Raw genomic sequence first — 20,626 nt, forward strand, 5'->3', positions numbered from 1 at the left:
TACTCTACTGTCTCACTATTTACTTGATGTATATCTCAAGAATTGTCCGAAAAACAGGATGCAACCTCACCTCTGCTTCCCCCCCCCCCTTTTTTTTACTGCTGAAAAAAATAAAGAAATAAAGGAAAGGCTTTGTTATTGAAAGGGGTTTGTCTCGCGCTCGGAACCGCCCCACGCTGCTAACTTCCGGGTGACCTATCGAACGCAACACATCGCAGAATTTACCTTCCACCACAAGTTTTATGCATGATTGAAAGCGAAACCGAAATTCAGCGAGCACCAAATGGTGCTGCGCCTGCGTCGTCTGCACCGGAGGAGACACGGCAAGAGAAACAGCGCGTGCTCCTCGCATCCCCATCTTCGTTTTTGGTGCGGTCAAGAGGGGGAATCCGCCCTGTGTAACGGCAAGCTCTTCAAGGAGGAAGATCGATTTGAAGCCTTCGTAGCTTTCTTACATTTGTCCCGTTCCGTTTGATCGCAGTTTGCTAACGATTGCACCGCACAGTTAGGGAATCCCAACATGGTGCTGCGAGTTGTGCCGTTAGCCATTTTCTGCGCGTGTACAGTGCTAGGTGTGTACCTGGGACGCCCCCGTGATCGTGGTTCAGTTAAGGGTGCATTATTTTTGTGTACTGTTGTTAATGTTTTCTTTTTAGGTCTAAAACTGCAGAATGTTCGTAATCAGCCTTTGCTAACCACGCAAGTCTTCCATTTTCATGTTGAAAAGGGGATGTTTGACACTTCTATAGGTGAGTTCATGTGTGGGAGCATTTATTAGAATGGTGTTAAAGCCAGCAAAAGGGAATCAACTGAGTGTTATTCGAAAAAGATTATGCTCAATTTAACATTTTGAAGACTGTACTGCTCAGTGACAAGCGAAGCTAGGGCTGTAAAAGCTATAAAGCAATGCTTATGAAATTGTAAATAAACGAGTCTGCGACCTTATCCTTGCCTAGGAGGCACCTCGACATTGAAGTCACTTCAGAGGGTGCTCCAAACGGGTACCCTGTGTTTAGTGACTCTACTCGATATATGGAGGCGTTTTGCGTTAACTACAACATAATATAACTGCTCATAACATGCCGGCTGCTTCCTACTGTGCAATCTTCTTTCATTGTCTTTTCTTGCTGGTACTATTCTATATGCATATAACTTAGTGTCTCGCTATTATCTATTGTTACCATGCTATCTGCTTTCCGTGCAGATAACTACGGCAACACAGAATACCGAGCAGCACTTATGGGCAAACCAGACCTCCCCAAATGGATGTTTCTTAGGCAGAAGAACGACCGGGCCCTTTTATACGGCTCTTACCGCGAGCCCGGAGAACTCAATATTGAGGTAACGGATATATATATATACGTTTGAGAGATGTCGGACTTCCAAAGAATGTCCGAGCATATCCCGCAAAGGTCTCTGAGACATCCCGGTGTCTATCAAAAGACGTCCCATAACCCTCCTTGGGACGTCACGTGTGACGCACTGGGATGTGATTCGGACCTGCTGGGATATTGCCTGCCACGCCCTCAGGCCTCAGGGTATTCACCTCGCTGTAAAATGTGATTTGGGTGTCCTGACTGCAGGAAACATTTTGATATGAGTTCAGTTTGGTCGTTGTCGAGTAAAAGGGATACATTGCCATGGCTGCCTTATTTCTGGCAACCCAATATGATGCTTTACACTTTGGCATGTACTTGAACAAGCAGAGCAGTTGCCTAGTGCCAATAGGTAGATAACATGAAGCCGAAAGCTTGAGGTGACTTACTTTCACTACAAATGTTTCCTTTTTTTGTCTGCACTACACCGGGCGCTTAAACTTAATGTTGAGTTTGAAACATCACATAAATGGAATAATAGGCCACAAAGCCCAGAAAACTTGCTAATTCCCCTTATGCCCTTTACAAAAGCTCGTAACACCGAAAGTATATACAGATGCGATATATTACTCGTCTTGCAAGCTTCCGCAAATTCTAGAGACATGCTCGTCTCTGAGTCAAAAAGGGTGAGGTGTCTAATTTGATGGCGTATACCGAAATAACGTTGAACTGAGGAATTGCTTAGACTACTGTAAAACCCTTTCTTTTTTTTTCTTTTTTTTCGCGGCCCGCAAATTTCGCGAATTGGGCACTCGGGATTTGTTCGCGGCCCCTAAATTTCGCGAGTTGTGACCGGAAGACGAAAATCGGATTCCCAAAGGTCCCCATTGTTGAAGCTGACACGCCTCGGCCTGCGCCCGAAATTTTCGCGTGCCCCTTAAATTCGCGAGGGCTCGATTCGCGAAATTCGCGAAAATTATGGGCTCGCGAAAATAAAGGGTCTTACAGTATTATCTCACCATCGGGATAAAGTCTGTGTTTCTCCACGTGGAGCGACAACTATAGCGTGATTTTCGCGTAGCGCGACTTATCCTTGTTGGCGCGACGGGTCAGCGACGTCGCAAGCGACCGCCTCTGCCAGATTTGCGTTGCGGTCGTCCGGCGCGACACCGTAAACCAGAGCGCGAAGTACCAATCAGGACATGCCGGCACTGACGCCACCAACGCGGTTCTTTCGAAAGGTGGAGTGATCAAGGTTATCCCGTGCGGCGTTAAGTAGCAACTCTTGCACTCCGAAGGGAGTGTCCCTGTCTAACCCCACAAGGAGCCTCTGTTTGACGCTCCAAATCCTCACCTGGAGGATGCGCCTCCGAGCGAATAAATATAAACGCTCTGAGAGATGGTGTCAGAAATTTTGACTCCAGTCTGGAGTTACGAACAGCACCGGAAGTGCGCTTAGGAGTTTAGTGGATAGAGTCATGTGACTCTTTTGACTCTGGGCAAGTGCACGCACGTGTACCGCTTTGGGACGTAGAGACTACAAAAATAAGGCCATTCTTTTCGCCTGCACCGCCTGAACCAGTTCAAGGAGTGCAGCCCTCTGCTCTTCGTCATAAACCCGCATGTATTTGAGAACTGGTGCAGCACGAGTGCAGCACTTTTCTTTCGAAAAGAATAGACCTATTATTAAAAAAATAAAAAGAAAAATGAAATAAAACGATTATAAAAACAAAAAGCGGCGACGAAGTCGACGACAGAATACAGAGAACGCGTGAAACAAAAACGAAACTCGAGTGTTGAGTTTGATTATGAAACCGAAACCGAAATGTGTTGCGCAATCATGGTGCCTATTACGCCACATACAGGCACATGCGTCTTTTGTCAGCGTCAGAAGAACCCAAATCAAACCTTTTGTCAGTATTGAACACACCTCTACTTCCCGTCGGTACAGTTGGTGTACCGTGGTCAGTACGGTTGGTGTACCGGTGGTGCTGTACCGTCGGTACAGTCGGTACAGCAGTTGGTGTGCTTTTATCAACGTCGTGCTACGTCGTGCAACCTCGGCGACACGCACGTTTGGGTGCTGCGTGCGCGACATCGCGTTGTCGCCGCGCCTTGTATAGTTTCCCAGGCAGCACGGTGACGTCCGAGGGATGTCCTACGGATATACGTTTGGGACGCGATGTCCCAGCATATCCTGCGGAAGCCCTTGGAAAGTCGTGCGAGAGAAGACATAGATACGATTCGGACCTGCTGAGATATTGTTTGCCATGCCCTCGATCACGGTATTCCTGGTTTGGTGTCCTATAGCTGTAGGAAATAATGAGGTATTTTCACGTTAGAAGTTCAGTTTCGTTGCTGTGTTATATCCCCAAAACTGCTTTATTTATGGGAACTCAAAATGATTCGTTACAGTCTAGCCACCCTGTCGCGCTTGACGACGCTGTGTTCGACGATCACTCTCAAAAATCGTTCCATGTGGTTTAGCCTTTCTTGTTTTATTTTTATTTTATATTTTATTTTATTTATTTATTTATTGTCTGAGAAATTCAGTCGGTCCCGAAATCAAACTTGCGCAGCGCGGCACCGTTGCGCGTTTCTGTCTGTCTCGCAACGAACGCTTCATGTAACATCCCGTAACATATCCCAAGTGCGAGAGACTTGTACAGGGTACATTCCAGATGGAGTCCCGTTGAGATATCCCTAGGACGTCCACACAAAGTTTCAACGGGACATCTCGTGATATGGGACGTGATGGCATCGCGGGGACAGGCATATATTGGAGGAACGTATAATAAGCACACTGATGAGTTACAGCTCAATGAGCTAACAGACATGTTGAAGTACTCCATATTGAGGTAACCGCTAAATTGACTCATATACGTATCTTATCGTTCTCTAGGTATTTGCCATCAACAAGTACAACTATAAAACTTCTTTACGAGTGATTAGTCTTCAGGTAGACAAACGACCAAGTAAGTGTTTTTGCAGATATTATTTTCCGGCGTGTGCCTAGTTCATTTTTTCTGTGTCTTGGATGTTCCCATGTGATGGAGCTTCTCCATCGCGTTTTGTCGTGCAACGGCTGCTTCTGGTAATCAAATGCCACTACTGTGGCTGTCAGGCTGTAGTTTATCAACAAGCCCAACTTTCTGTCGTGATTGTCAGGCCTCGTTCGTCTTTTCCAAGCTCAGGGACATGTTGCCAACGCGAAGCACTTTTATCCCGCGACGTGGTTTATCCGAGCTCCAAACGGTGAGACAAGACAAGCCAAGGCTTATCCTAGTGGTGGTAGCGATGGCTTTTTCCATGATGGAAAGTAGCGGTACTCTATGGCTGAAACACGCAACACAAGTCTCAAGATGCGTATAAGAACATACACAATTGAACTATGGCAGACAGTGGCAGGATTTCAACCACGCACCTCTCGCGCTATCCAGTCACGCTACGCTGGCCATCTGCACTCCTTACCAAATTCAACTACTAACTCTCTTCATATGCCTCTACCTTGTACTTGTGCGTGTGGTCCTTTGGTAAGCCGTCGGAAAGCAGAGAGGTAGCGTAATATTGGTTAGCGCAATCGCCGCCGTATAAACCTCTACCCGAGAAACGTCATCATGACGTTGGTAGACAGACTGAAACCGAAACAGATCGGAAGTGGAGAACTGGGTTCCACGAATGGTAATTTGTTCGCTGCCTCCTGTAGACCTCTAGTTGTTTGTAAATAAATGACGTCATAGTGTTCGACAGCGCAACGAATTTGGTAGAGTTGAACAACGTTCAAAGCTAGTGGTGAACAAGGTTGCGCCCGAAAGCCACGGTCTTGAGGGGATTACGATGGTCTCTGGAAGGGACGCGACCTTCGGTCCTACTGTTCTTTCAGTAGAAGGCAGCGAACAAATGCCCATTCGTGGAACCCAGCTCTCCTCTTCCGATCTGTTTCGGTTTCAGTGTGTCTATACCAACGTCATGATGACGTTTCTCGGGTAGAGGTTTATTGAAAGAAAACTATAGGACCGAAGGTCGCGTCCCTTTAAGAGACCATCGCAATCCCCTCAAGACCGTGGCTTTCGGGCGTGACCTCGTTCGCCAGTAGCTTCGAACGTAGTTCGACTCTACCAAATTCGTGGCGCTGTCGAACACTATATGACGTCATTTGTGTACAAACAGGTAGAGGTCTATTGACGACGACTGCTTTTGCCATGGCTCAGTTTCTTGCTGTAGAACGTGAAGAAAAAACAATGTACAAGTTTCCGGCGATGCAGAATCAAAAATAAAACTATAAATATATATAAAATATATACGTATATAAAAAATATAACCTGAAGAAGTGCAGCCTACTGCACGAAAGTCTTGTTTTTTATGTATATAGTAAACAGTTGATGCTCTTAACCGTCTTTGTTATTTTCTTGCCTGTAGTTAGGCTCGTGGTTAGGGTTGCCACCAGGCCGGCATTATACCGGCACGGCCGGTTATTTGGGTGCTCTGCCGGTTGCCGGTAGGAAGGTGATACCGGCCGCCTTTTGCCGGTATTTGTGGCTCAAGACCTTTCATAAGGGCTTTTACGGGATTTTCCCTTCAACATTCCACTACAGCTTGCATAAATCTGGAACACAGATCCAGCTCCGCAGTCACCAGTCGTTTCCTTAGTTATTCATTATTATTATCATTATCATTGTTATTTCTAGCATCAATGATACAGCCACACACAGGAACATATGTTTCCTCGTGTTATCTTGAGCGAGCACGCTCTTTCTCTCTCTCTCTCTCTCTCTCTATGTGTGTGCTCGTCCAACCCTCACCCACTTTTCCCTTTCCACGAGCCTTTCCTCCTTTCCCTCTATTCCACCTCCTCTCCCTCAGCCGGTATTTTTCACTACGAAAGGTGGCAACCCTACTCGTGGTCCAAATTTCCAGGTAATTGTGACTTGTTCCTACAGCAGAGGCCCTCTTCGAGGTGGAAATGAAGTTCCTGAATTTGAACATCGAAGATCTGTTTGAAGGGGAGTGGCTGCCGAACCTCGAGGAGATCTTTCGCGAACACCTCTGGAAGAACAGTCCCGTCGTCTACGTCACTAAGGTGGCATCCGTTGTGGATGTTGGAGGAAGAGTTCCGGTCAACCCACGAGACAAAGAAGGGTAACAGATTTTTTCGCTCCCCGTATATAGGTTCCGTTTCACAGGAATGTATGTGACGCTCGCAGTGTTGTAGTACGTGTGGGAGGATCGGCAAACTTCTCGCAGGAGTTGCGTACCCTGGAACTGGAAGCCAATCAGCTGCGCAACCGCGTCCCTTGTCCTCGCGACTACAAGCGTACCTCCGCAGAGTACCGCTTCCGCCGGAAGCACTTCTTGTCTGACTGGTGTGGCTTTCGGTTGATTACGGTAAGTAATTAATTTTCCAGCTACTGGGTGCTTCCAAGCCACAAAAGTACACGTTGGTATACTCATACCGAAACAAGGCATCAAACAGGAAGGCTCCCTGGTGGAAATGGTCTGCGATATCCCAAGTGGTTTATGAAACGTTTTCCACTTTGAACCACTTTGCATTCTTAGAAATGAACTTCACCGCATAGCAAGCTCCGAGCCAACCATAATCTCTAATGATGCCGTTATCTGCCCTGACTTGTTGAAAACGGGAGGCATACGCCTTTTTTATGACAATCATGAACAGCATAAGCGTCACAGAAAAGGCGTACGCCTCCCGTTTTCAACAAATCAGAGCAGATAACGGCAGCATTAGATATTATGGCTGACTAGGGGCGTGCTATGCGGTGAAGTTCATTTTCAAGAGTGTAGAAATGGTTTCATAAACCAATTGGGGTTGCAGACCTTTTCCACCAGGGTTGACAGCAGCAATTCCCTGAAAGTGCCATTTCGGGCTCGGAAAACAGCGTTTATTTTATTTAGTCCATGAAGAGATGGCGCCTACAAGGATTTTATACGCGAAATTTTAATCCTGTTTGCGAACGCTGTGCATTTCTGTCAATTTTTGAAGATCTCCTGATCCTCCACGAGTTTCGATGTCGCCAGGAGCGGGTGACGTAATCATAAACCCACAAATTGCGATGGCGTTCATGTTCTGGAGAGGGCACTCTTCTCCTAGCCACGACGCCGGGCGTGGCGTTACCAGAGGAGGGTCACGTGGTGGAGAAGTCACGTGACGCAGGGGTGACATCCAATGCATTGCTCCGTAGACGAAAGCGTGCCGGGCGAACGCAATGCATCCTGGACAGGTCCTGGTCGCACGTCACAGCAAACGTCAAGGGTGACCTTAAAGGGACCATGAAATGATTTTCGCGAATTCCGAGTACTCTGCAGGAAACCGTTCCCATGATCCCTCACTATCGTACACACATCGACTTTTAACCGCACTCAGTACAACGGGGGCGCGGTTATCAGCCAAAAATAGCGGTGCGTGACCGCTGGATATACAGGGTGTCCACGCTAAGTGTGAACAGATTTCTTAAAAATATATCAATCACTTTTTCCGAGATGAAATCAATTGCAATATAGCATATGCTGAAGGGCACTCCCTAGGGGGGCATTAACAGACTGCTAAGGCAATGTCTTAATTAACTTTCAATAATTAACTTTTTAATTATAAAAGCTACGAAGTTGCTCCAGTGAGAACATCTGATCTCTTCGGTCACCAGATACCAAAGCCGTTTTCAGAACAAAAATCCGTTCGATAGATCGTCCGCAAAAAATTCGTGAAGGAACGCCATTTTTTTCTTTATTTTGTTCATTGCGCATCTCTAGAGACGCGTCTTTCCTTCGCTCCGTGGGTAAGAATGTTACGCGGTGTTTGCCGGAAAGTGAATACACAACGTTCAAGAAACGTGGAGCCACAATGTTCCTTAAGCGTTGCTCGGCAATGCTGCAAGAACGTTCGGCTGCAACGTTCCTGCAACGTTGCTTGAACATGCTTAAAAAGCAGTCGAAGTGCAACCTCAGGTTTTGTGTGCCCTGAATTGTGTACGTCCTCAGGAGTAAAATGCCGCAACATTTTCTCACATAGACGTTATAGCTCCCGAAAAAATCAAAATTTAAATCTGCTGGCATCACTGTGGCGAAGCACACCGACGAAACGCCAACTCCGCCAAGTACGGCGGCGGAAATGTCTCATGCGCACGACTCTGGGCCGAACACAGCGACGTACGATAGCAGCGCCACGGGGCTGAAACGGGCTCAGGTATAGACGTTTAGCTACTAAGTGCGAGATTCGGCTTGTGTTTCTTTTCTTTCACACAACTTACATTTTTCTCAAAAGGTAGTATTTGCAAATCCCAACAGGAAAGCCATATGTTTATCGGTCTCCTTGTTTACAGAGTTGCTTGACAAATTGAGGACTTCTTCCCACCAGGCGTCGCCCCGACATTCTTGATGCGTTTTTCTTTACCAATTAAAAATAAGAAGATACGAAGGCAGAAAAAAAGGCGATGTCAAGTTGCCGGTGATGAGTAGATCAAAGAGTGATATTAAACGGTAGGAGCAACTTATTTATTTACACATGGTAACAAGACTTTCGTGCACGAGACTGCACTTCTTCAGGTAACCTTGTTACCATGTGTAAATAAATAAGTTGCCCCTACCGTTTAAAGGTACTGTAAAGCAGCACCGATCAAATGTCATTTAGTGTGGCTATTCGATAGTCCAAGGCACCAAGACAAAAACTGCGCAAGTTTCATTCCAATCGACTGTGCAATTAATTAGAAAATTAGAATTAAAGATTACAGGCAACACTGTACTAGGTATTCGAAATGAATCCCTACCCCTGCCACATACGGCGGCAACCACATTGCATGCGTATAACACTGGGCCCGACATAACAATTCACCACAATCCACCATAAAATCCGCCCCTGCAATCCACACAACGATCCACATCTGAGGATAAACGAATAAGCGAAATGAAATGAAATGCTGAGCCGTTGAAAAAAATGTGTCAGACGTTCAAGAAGCCAGACAGCGTCGGGACTTGTTTGTTCACAGAGGTTCACAGAAAGAGATTGTTCGTTCGAAAGATGTCGCGAACAGAAGGAGCGCGCAGGCGCAGCAGAGAAGTAGGGAGAGCCTCCATCGCCAGCGTCCAGCGCTGGGTTACTTCGCAAAAAACACTGTTAACAGGGGTTTCAGGATGCATAGGTAAACAGGGAAACTAATAATATGGTTACTAAAATAACGAAGTTCCGATGTAATAGTTTGTAATACCAATTTTCAGTGTTGCCCGCTGTACAGGGGGTTGTTTGACACCAGGCGTCGCACCGCTCCACTACGCGGCATTTTTCATGGCAAATTAAAAATATTTATAGCGCGTTGTCGGTCGTATGGTTCCGCATGTGGTATTTAGAAGGAACAAAGTCTCTAGTCACATCACCGGCATATCATGCTTGTCTACTGCTTTACAGTACCTTTAATATCACTCTTCAATTAAAAATGCTTAGAGTAAACTCCTGCGCATATTACTTGTTGTGCTGAGCGTTTGAGTCAAGCATTCTCACGTCATGCTGATTGCATAGGTTTGACCTCGACTGCTTTATAGTACCTTTAACGTCAACATGGGACAACATTCGCAACATTGCTGCAGCATCGATAAAAAAATATGTGTTGCTAGGGTATGCTTCTAATATTCGTGGAAAATCTGAACGTATACTGTTCCGGATATTTGGACTGTGTGTATTGGCATCGAGGCGGAAGATCAGTCACAAGGACTGGCTCCCATCTAACTATCTCAACAAGCTAGGACTAAAACTAGAACTAGTGCAATGCCAACTCCTGCTTGTGAAATCACGTCACGTTAAGGATTGCTGTTCGTGCTTGTCGTCGCCATGCAACAGACCAAGACTTGCGGAGAGTTGCGTACGCGGGATAACGTCACGAAGGAAAGTAATGCTTAGTAGTGACAACAACAATAAATGAAGAAGTGATGATGACATGTGATGTTTCCCCGTGGTAGCCACAGGACACTACCCCATTTCACAGTGGTTAATATGAGAGGATGAATTATGGTGAGAGTGAAGCAACGACAGGTCGGAGTTCTGTTTAGAGCTCTTCAAGGAGTCCAGTGGCCTGCATGAAAACGAAAAGGGAGCGAAGAGCCCGGTACTGATGTTCAGGGGAGCTCCATGGGCCAAGTACTTTGGACAAGCTGAATGGTCTATGGTCGAGGAGTTCAAGTTGGCGTCGAAGTACCCGGCGTTCACACGTGTACCGCTCACAGTCCTCGATGATATGGGGGATCGTAGCTGGGGTGCGGCAAGCTAGGCACAGCGCCGTGTTACTGTAACCCAGCTTAACACGGAACACAGGGGTGAAGGCGACGTTGAGTCGTAGACGCCGCAGGAGCGTCGTAAAGCTGCGAGGGAAGCCACCTGGCATCCTAAATGATAATGACGGGTCCACTGCATGGAGGAGCGACCATTGAGTGATGTCATGCAGCCATTGCTGGCGGGCCAAGGGTGACACCAACGCAGACAAGTAGGAGCGCCTATCCCCGTTGGAGAGGATAATGGGCAGGGCTCTGGAGATACGGTGGGCCGCAGCAGCCGCCAAATCTGCCTCTTCGTTGCCCTGAATGCCGGTGTGGCCGGGGACCCACTGTAGGGTCACCCGGTGTCCCTGTTCGCCGAGAACCTTGAGCGCCGTCAGGATACTAACAACCACCGGGGACAACGAGCCGCGGATGCCCATGGTTCCTACACATTGCAGGGCTGATTTTGAGTCGGTGTATATCACCCAGGAACGGGGAGGGTACTTTGAGACAGACTTTAGAGATAACAAGAAGTGCTTAGTAGTGAACAACGTACCTTCCATGCGTTTCTTCGAATAGCACAGACGAAGTTAGCCAGCGTCTTCCGAACTCCATAGCACCAAGGACTGCTCTCTCCCTCTGTAAAACTCTGCGAACACCCGCTCGAACTAGGCTTAGAACATGTGACGGCCCCTGAGCGCGACCGCCGTGTACTGCTATGCAGCGCGCAATCCACACTTGGTAGTTTATCTCTACGGCTAAGAGAATGAACTGTCGTCTATCCCGGATTGGAACGGGGGGTTGAAGGAGCGTTTGAATGGTGCTCCATGCAGCGAATCTGTGGAACCCCATACAGCTCCTCAACTCTGTGCCACAAAACGTCGGGAACGAGACACTCACGAAAAGCGTGCTGCGCAGTTTCATGGCTAGAACAGAAAGGACATCGAGGCGAGGTGAGACCATAACGACGCAAACGATCCCTGAGTGGCAGGACATCGTGCGCAAGTCTCCACTGCAAACTTGCACGACGAGAGTCCAACCATCCTGCAGTAGCGTAGCGCCACGCGGTCTGACGCGGAACAGATAGCTCCGATGCACCCGTGGGTGCCGGAAGTAAGCCCAGCAGGGACACATAGAACCGCCTCACTGACCATGTAGAAAGATCAGCGTCCACGTGGCTCTCGCGGAGGCGACGGACTGATGACACGTACTCTTTTAAGTGGGGAGCTGTAAACTCTGAGCGCGGCCTATTCTGCTGAAAGGAACAAAAGAAACGAATCTCCGGGCCAAGAAGGTAGTGCAAAAGGTCGTGTGCAGGATGGTTAGGCTCACTCAGGGCATCAAAAATGGCCTTTATACCTAAAGCAAGGCACTTCACTTTTACATGTGGCACTCGCAAGCCACCAACCTCACGCGACTGGTACAGACGCGCGCGTGACACCCATTACCCCATATGAACTGAAAAGCAATACGGGTCACAGTAAGAAAGATCTGACGTGGCGGAAGCGATATGGTACCACGGTACCAGTACTTGCTTAAGAACCACGACGCCGCTAGCCGGGCCTTACAAGTAAGTGGAATCATCAGACCCTTCAATGCTACACTGGTGAATGCGCATCCACGATGATACTGCGATTCCCCGACTATTGAAATAGTATCCCAGTATGCGTAATTCAGTTTTAACAGGTATCCCGAATGGAGACGCACAGGTTAAGAAAAGATCTTCCCGGAACAGCACCGCGAGCGGTACTGCCCCGACGACCTTGCTATCGGCCGCGCGTTCAAAGATGTATTGTCATCAAGCAGGAGAGCTACCTATGGAGGTATAGGCTCCTTCCGCGCGTTCAAAGGAACTGAGTAGCAAGACATAGTGTTATGATTCTTTCGATGAAGGCGTCTGTGCGTCGAGATAGTCTGTGGCAGCTAGACATACAGCGTCGATGGTGTTCGTTGTTATGCCGCAAACAAATCAGCAAAATCGACCACGGACTTGTACCGACCAACTTCGGAACCAAACGGATTTCAAGCTCGCGATATTCCCACAATCATTTTACACGAACTGAACAATGTTGTGAAATATCTCACTCGAAAACGAAGGCGGAATCATAAAGACGATTTTCGAAATTTGAAAAAGTCTGGTCTTTCTCTTCTTCTTCTTCTTCTTCTTAAGAGTTCCGAGAGGTCAGTCAACACATGACTTGCTACTCGGCCGACGTCACCGTGCATTAGTCTTACCATTCCTACGCTGTTTCCTGACTCTCAGGAAAGCAGATGTCCGTTGTTTCTTTCTATCTGTGTCTGAGTGATCTGATCCCCAATCTTCGTCCATTGTTTTTTTTTTTTTCGGGAATGCAACGCAGCGGCTACGACCGGCGTTGTATAGGACTTGCCCGCACCATGCAGGGTGACGTAACGCGTTGGCCTTCGGTGGGGAGAGTGTTTTGAGACTCCTCTCCACATTGCTGTTTCGGTTTGATCGCTCGCTTATTTGAGGCATAGTTCCTCACACGAGAAAGAAGCGAAGTTGATGGCACGGATGTTATGCAGCAAATTTTGCAGTTTGCTCGCAAAAGGCCATCCACGAATCGGCAACATGTTCCGTGTGTGATGTCACTTCCGGTTCGCCTCGGGAGGCGGGCCGTAGCAGCTGCCGTTCACGGCCGTGGCTAGTATAGAATATCTTCGCTATTTGAACCATTTTCAACGTCATATTTCACAGGGTGAATGCTTTAGTACAGGGGAACAAGTTAAAGATGATCGTGGGCTTGTCAAATATTCTTTCATGGTCCCTTTAAAGATGGCGACGCCCGTGATCGGCGGACAAACCGTTTTGTAAACAATGGGGTTGTTGTTTCTGCGCGACGTTTTAGATGTCTTTCGATCACGGCAGTTATTTTTATCCGATAATCTCGCAGGAAAACGCTCAGTTTTGCACATAATGCCTCGTACTGTTGACGACTTCCAAAGATGTGATGACGACCGCGCGTTAAGAACCACTGAGCCGATGCGATGTACTTAAACTAAGGAAACGCTGTGGCAAAATAAGTTCATCTCTCGGCTTTATGACGACGGAAATATGTCGGTAAGCGGCAAAACGGCATGCAAACAAAGTCACATGACCTCAAAATGACGTTTTCTATGACGTGCGACCAGGACCCTTTTGGCAGTCTTGCCAAAAGCGCCTGCTTGAGTGTAGAATGGCGGGTTTTGTGTCACCCGTGTCACCCCTGTGCAAAAATGGGAGAGCTGTCTTCTCCCTCCTTGCGTTTTCGATCCTCCTTATCCTCCTTCGATCCTCCTTATCCTCCGGCGAAGGCCGGAGGATATGTCACGTGGGGCTCCGCCTACGGAGTGCAAAATTGCTTGACGTAAAATGCTTTGACGTAATTGCGGTGGAGCCCGCTGATTGGTTTAGAGCGGCGTGGAAGGCAGTGTTTATCGGCAGCGTTTTTCTTATTCTTATCAGATCCAATAAACGGCTGTTTTATTGCACGGCGCCGGGAAACAGAAAATCTTTGAGATGGCTTTTTGTGCTCCTTTAAAGGGCTAAACGCACGGAGCGTTTTTCCGACGTTTTCAGGACGCGCGCGCGTTCGGCGTGCACGTGACGTCGTAAAAACCAGTTTTTCAACGCGCGCGGAGGGCGAACGGCGGAATCTGTCGACTACAGGTAATCGCGCGCGACTGGGCGCGTTTTCCGAGAAGTAGACAGAACCATGGCCGTCGTGCGGCAGACAAAGTGGCGTATGAGCAGCTAGCATAAATTTTTGGGGCATTATCCATCACACTAAATTTACGTGGAACATTTTAATGGTATTCGGAATGAAGGAACGCAGAAATCACAGGAAAGAAGAGCATCGGCACGTTCTAACAGATATTTGTGGTCGACGAATATAGCAACAGTGGCGCGCGTCACTCGCTCCGTACACGTCCCATGCGTTTCGGGTGGTCGCCTCGCTGGCGTTTCTTCGCCGCGTGTGCAAGGCCATGGCGTACGCGCGACGCTTTGACGCTGAGAAAACGTCCAATGCGTTTCGCCCTTAAGGCCATGGCGTACGCGCGACGTTTTGACGCTGAGAAAACGTCCAATGCGTTTCGCCCTTAAGGCCATGGCGTACGCGCGACGTTTTGACGCTGAGAAAACGTCCAATGCGTTTCGCCCTTAAGGCCATGGCGTACGCGCGACGTTTTGACGCTGAGAAAACGTCCAATGCGTTTCGCCCTTAAGGCCATGGCGTACGCGCGACGTTTTGACGCTGAGAAAACGTCCAGTGCGTTCGCCCTTTAATAGCCGTCGCTACCTTTGTGACGTCAGAAGTATATGGCACGTCTTGCGTTCCGATTCGAGTTTCATTTCTGGTTTTTATTGATCTCATTTTATTCGTGTTTCGCGTAAGAATTGCTAGGATGAATTGAGCTCACACTGACACAAGTAACAGATGTAAACGCAAGATGTTGAAACTTTTCCAGCTTCCCGAGCGGCTAGACGGCGAAGGAATGCGTCAACACACGGAGGACGTCGGGCCTGTAGGATTGGACGACGGCAGTTGGGCGCCCGGAGGCACAACGGCGCCACGGCGTGACCTGCTTGCAGACTTTTTAATATCGCTGGTGGCGCCAGCGTCTGTTACATTAGCCCTGCTAGGATCTCTCGGATGCCTGGTGTGCTGCTGCCGCCGTCAACACGGGTAGGAATCATTTCTCCACTTGCTGGCCCGCATGGAGCGTTTTCCGCGCGCGACAGCGCCACGCGCGGCAAACGCACACTGGCGCGCAAATCTGCGCGCAGCAGACGATGTTCTGCTTACCGCCGACCCCTGCAGGTGCCTTCCCCGCGCGCGCCGATGTGCTTTCCGCCTTTCATGTTGGTTCTTTCATGTTTATGAGTCTAGCGGTTTCGTCCAATGGCTTGTCCTACACTCTTAAAAATGAACTTCACCGCATAGCACGCTCCTAGCCAACCATGATCTCGAATGATATCGTTATCTGCCCTGATTTGTTGAAAACGGGAGGCGTACGCCTTTTTTGTGACACTTATGCTGTTCATAATTGTCACAGAAAAGGCGTACGCCCCCTGTTTTCAACAAATCAGGGCAGATAACGATATCATTCGAGATCATGGTTGGCTAGGAGCGTGCTATGCGGTGAAGTTCATTTTTAAGAGTGTAGTCAATGTGTGATTCGAGTACAACTTCCTCCTTGAATAAACAGACGAATTTCGCTGGTTGTTTTCGTGCAGCGCAGTGTGCCGGTGTGGGGTCAGCCCAGAAACGAACGAAGAGACGAATGACGAATTTCGATTAACACGATAATTATTATTAATTTCGATTAATTATGATAACACTTCTAAGCTTTTTTCAAGTGTAAGTACTGTAAGTCTATGTATTCCTTGCATGTCGGCCAACACGTCGGCTCGCGGGGTCAGCTGTCCGGCGCAAACGAAGAATAATTGATGCTACAAAATGGCAATAACAAAAATCAACGACAGCGACAGAGCTGTTTATTTGAGGGAGGTCACGGCAATGATTTTTACCAATGTTAAAATCACGCAATACTGCGAGGTTTGTCAGTGCTGTGTACTATTCAACACTAGCATTCCGCCATTCTTCATATGAAAGCAAGTCAGTTTAGAAATCTGGGATCTTAAACGATGAATTCTTAACGGGGGGATATCATTGTATCCCCTATTTGAGCTTGCCTGCCGCTATGTGCATGATTCGCCCTGTTGATTATGGTCCGCACGTACACTCAGGAGGGCAGGATTGTGTGTGTGTTTTTTTTTTAGTCTTGCACGCAGTTTGAAATGTTCGTGCGAGGCAGGTGCCCTGATATAGGCCAATAGTTGTGAGCTCTGAGCTTCAGCATGTCGCTCTCAAACAGCGCAGTGTCCGAGCAGCAGAGCTCCGTGGAGCGGGCGAGCAACATGCTACGTCAGCTGGCGGGACAACGGGCGGTTTCCCGCGCTGCCAGTCCTGATGGGATCCGAGCGTGAGTCTTGCATGCAGTGTGCTTCCTAATACTGACCAAGTGACGTGTTGTTTAAAGGGACGGTCGCTTCAGGAAACCCATCGATGAAGCCGATACCACTTTGTTTCGGCATCGGCCGACAACCTACTTGGCTACTTTTTTTTCTTCTAGAGTCACTGAATAGGGGTACAGAGTATCGCATTGCTTATCCTCGCCGGAGCCACCGTCCGGTGTCCGCGATTGGGCCGATCGTGTCACGTGGTTTCTCCTTCCAGGAACGCGCCGTCCATGTTGAAACGTCCACGAAACCGGTTTGGTGGGTTGCGAGCTGCTTCCACTGCGCGTTGTTCTCCATCGGAGAAGGTGGAGATTGGCGTCCCATTGCTAGGCAACGCAGCCGCGCCTGACTCAAGATGGCGGGCTCGCTCGCTCGCAGGCGTGGCTCAGTGTCGCTACTCTGCTCCCTATTTAGTGGCTCTACCTTTTTTTTTTTCGTCCGAAAGGCGCCTAGATATTAAACAAACGAATTAGAGGCTCCGACGGCGTGACGTCACTCGCTGACAGGAAGAGGGAGAGGGCGGCGCACAGAGGAGAAAGGCGCGCCGTCCAGACGCCCACGGCGTTTCTTTTCTCGAGGCCGTGCTCTGATTGGTGGTGCGGGGAATGACGTTTTCGCCTCTTTTCAGAGAGGGAATTCCGGCATACTCTCAAAATCCGTCGTCTGCTCTTGTAATGTATAATAATAACTGTCTCCCTATTTCTCGTGGTATTTTCGATAGCGTGGTCATTGACCCACGATGAATAAAATGACAATATCGTTTCGAAATCGACTGGAACAGACGCTACCGTCCCTTTACCGTGTATTCACACGAGCGACATCCTCACAGAATATTCTAGCGGAAGAAAAAGCGAAAACAGTGCTCGCAGAGCCGAAGTTCTGTCCCGTGTTATGTTGAGCATTCACACAGTGCCGAATATCGGGAGTGGCTTGCTGCGCATCTATAGCAGACGACACTTAGCAGACGACACAGTCAGCGTGCTTTCCTGTCGTCTGCTACGAAATATCTTGTGGCTGTGCAGCAGGATATTCTCCACGGTTGGCAGTGTACGTGACGACGCTCGCGCTCACGTGAGAGCAGAAAGCTATGACGCTTTTCGCATCTTTCGCTTCTGAGGAAATGTCGCTCGTGTGAATACACGGTTAAAGCAAATCATTGTGAACGTAATTTCTACTTGACGCGCAAGCTACGTAAAGTTCATTTCTAATTTTGATAAATATGAAACGCAACACTGTTGCTCCAAAGTAGAAATCAAACTCAATCCATGTCAAAGTGTCTTCGTTAGAGAGGTGCCATATTTTTCGCAGGTCAAGGCAAGGAACATTGAGGGCTCTGCCACCACCGCCATACCCTTCATCCCAGGAACAAATATAACCGGGTTTCACTCCCAGGATACGAAAAGCTTCGTCTGAAAGGAACAACACAACTCAAGCAAAATGGCGGGACGACGGTGTGCTACAGTGAAGAATTTTCTTACATGTTCCACCGGGTTTGTGCAACGCCATCTACACTAAACAATGTCCGACACGGAAAAAGTTGGGGTGTTGTTTGCGACCTTTCACTCTCTCACCATGTGACACGCGTTGGCCAATCGCGGCAGACGATCTGAAACGCCTGTGGCTACCAGCGACTGATGACGGATTTTTATTTCGGTCGTGGCAGCAGCGTCACGACCACTAGCAATTCGACAGTCTACATGGCGTTTCACAAAGTGCCGGCTCCTCCCTGTGGCCGTGGTTGGTGGGGCTACTTATGGTACGTCACAAGCGGGGCTCCTTTAGTGTAAATGACCCGTCATAAAGTTATTGTAGAATAAAGACACATCGGCGATGTTGTTGTGTTGATACGTTGTCGGCACCGCATTTTCATTTTGTCATTCCACGCCAAATGATGCGATGGTCCTGCTCGACATTTCGCTTCCCAAAAATCATCGTGGATACCCCGTGCTATCCGTAGGAGTTTGCCCCCAAACCCTACTGAAAAATATCGAACCGCTCTCGACCTACACGCGGGGTCAAAGCTTACGAAAAGAGTATATACTACGTAGGGGGCGGACGTTTTTTTTTTTTTTTTCAACAGTGACATTGCCAAGATTCGGACATTGCTCTTGCACTGTCGTAACGGATTCTCAGCGTATCTCTATGGTAATCTCATAAAGTTGTTTTTTTATGGACACCGACGCAACAATAAATAAAATTAAATAAATCTCTGGCTGACGTTTCTGGTACCCATATCGCTGTGACTTGTCTTAAAGCCTTCGCCCAGATATAGAGGTGAATAGGTTCCAGTACTTGACCACCAAAAGGCCTCTCCTGTTCTGTCGCATGGCCCTTTCCCATGTGCAGTGTCATAGAAATGTCATGCTGCCCGTATCCACACGAAGCGTCATTTCACTCCCGAAGATTGAGAAGCGTGTGGACGAGAAAAGCAGTCGAAACACGCGTTGGGTGATGATCAACGAATACACTGTCGCCAATAGCGGGAATGGTTTTGCATGCCACGGTGCATTGTCGCAACTACGTATATAGTCGTCTTCAACTTAAGAAATCTAGTCCGTCAACTACATACGTCGGTTGAGATAAGGAAACGCAATAGCGCGCCAGGAGAAATACTGCAGCTCCACCATTGGGGTAGCGCACTTTCTGCCGCAGCGTAGTGTCATGCGGCCAGTCTTAACAGCCAATACGGAAGCAGAGTGAGCATGATGGATTACATTATCTGGCGCAAGGAGGCAGCGTGGCCTCACTGTGTCCAGCCATATCCGCGGCGCAGTAATATTTTGAGAGAGAGCTGACGGACTAGATTTCTTTTCCTTCTTAAGTTGAACACAACTATAGTGACTCCAGTGAGTGTCTATAGTCACACAACATGGGACATCAATGACCTTCGCATTTGCTGCTTGAGGGTTATCTCTCTCTCTCTCTCTCTTTTACATATTTCCAGACCCCCTCTAAAGGCCGGCAGTAAACTTGAGGCACGCACTCCAGGTCACATGCTGCGGTGCCTGTGCCGTGACGGGCCTTGCACTCAAGGCAGCAAAGTTGGAGTCTGGTCAGGGAAGGGATGGCTTTGAGGAATTCTTTCTCCAGCAAGAAGCATTCATCAGTGTAGCGTTACGTTTTATGTACGTAGAGTTACGAGTTATGTTTTTGCTTCTTCTCTTCTAGGCGAAGTAAGCTACCCGTCGTGGTGGAAGCGGTCCCTTATAGTTCACGTAACATTGACATTGGCGATATCTCCGCACGATAGAAATTATCGCCTGGCTGTAGTTTTGGACAGCCGAGAACACGGTGGTCTTGCCCTATAGCACAGTAGCGCTGTGTTCGTCAAGCCCGCCGACGCACTGCCATCGTGGGCGTAGGAAAAAATAGTCCTGGAAGAAATGGTCCCTGGTTGTGCGAACGGAAAAAATAGTCCCGCGAGCTCCTGCGCGGCCAAAAATACAGGGGCGTAGTTGTGGATAGCTGATGAAACACAACACGCCCATTTGCTCTTCCAATTTCTTGGAATTGGGAGGTTTTTTTTTCGTTTTCTTTCGTGTGTTAATAGACCTCTACCTGTTTGTAAACAAATGACGTCATAGTGTTCGACAGCGCCACCGATTTGGTAGAGTTGAACTACGTTCAAAGTTAGTGGCGAACAAGGTCGCGCCCGAAAGCCACGGTCTTGAGGGGATTACGATGGTCTCTGAAAAGGACGCGACCTTCGGTCCTACTTTTCTTTCAGTAGAAGCAGCGAACAAATGCCCGTTCGTGGAACCCAGCCCTCCCCTTCCGATCTGTTTCGGTTTCAGTCTGTCTACCAACGTCATGATGACGTCTTTCGGGTTGAGGTCTATTGAGAATGAGACGTACACGACATTCATTGAGCAACATAAAAGCGATGTCATTCGCTCCACTAGTTCGGTAGCGATATCGTTCGCTGGATGCTATTACAGTCGACCCGCGTTTATCCGGACGGCTCCGTTTCCTGTGAAAATGTCAGGATAGCGGGGGAACCGGATAAGTGAAACACGAAAATCCAGAGTGATCC

The 20,626-nt window shown here is 48.3% G+C and overlaps 1 protein-coding gene across 1 annotated transcript; it reads left to right on the forward strand.

Moving 5' to 3' along the window:
- The first annotated feature begins 302 nt into the window (after positions 1 to 302).
- LOC135377320 (epsilon-sarcoglycan-like) lies at positions 303 to 18,424 on the forward strand. Its single transcript, XM_064609671.1, has 9 exons — positions 303 to 572; positions 657 to 749; positions 1,205 to 1,341; positions 4,219 to 4,291; positions 6,257 to 6,455; positions 6,521 to 6,701; positions 15,039 to 15,256; positions 16,449 to 16,556; positions 17,902 to 18,424. The coding sequence occupies exons 1-9, from the start codon at positions 521 to 523 to the stop codon at positions 17,966 to 17,968; spliced, it is 1,128 nt and encodes a 375-aa protein (XP_064465741.1). The 5' UTR covers positions 303 to 520; the 3' UTR covers positions 17,969 to 18,424.
- Positions 18,425 to 20,626: the final 2,202 nt, after the last annotated feature.

The sequence above is a fragment of the Ornithodoros turicata genome, chromosome 1 (genome assembly GCF_037126465.1).
Source record: "Ornithodoros turicata isolate Travis chromosome 1, ASM3712646v1, whole genome shotgun sequence".
Taxonomy (NCBI): domain Eukaryota; kingdom Metazoa; phylum Arthropoda; class Arachnida; order Ixodida; family Argasidae; genus Ornithodoros; species Ornithodoros turicata.

Excerpts from the sequence above, each read along its gene's own strand:
- LOC135377320 (XM_064609671.1), top strand. The coding sequence starts at position 521 with ATGGTGCTGCGAGTTGTGCCGTTAGCCATTTTCTGCGCGTGTACAGTG. Across the intron at positions 6,456-6,520 it reads AACCCACGAGACAAAGAAGG|TGTTGTAGTACGTGTGGGAG; the intron begins GTAACAGATTTT and ends TGACGCTCGCAG. Across the intron at positions 16,557-17,901 it reads AGTCCTGATGGGATCCGAGC|GTCAAGGCAAGGAACATTGA; the intron begins GTGAGTCTTGCA and ends TATTTTTCGCAG.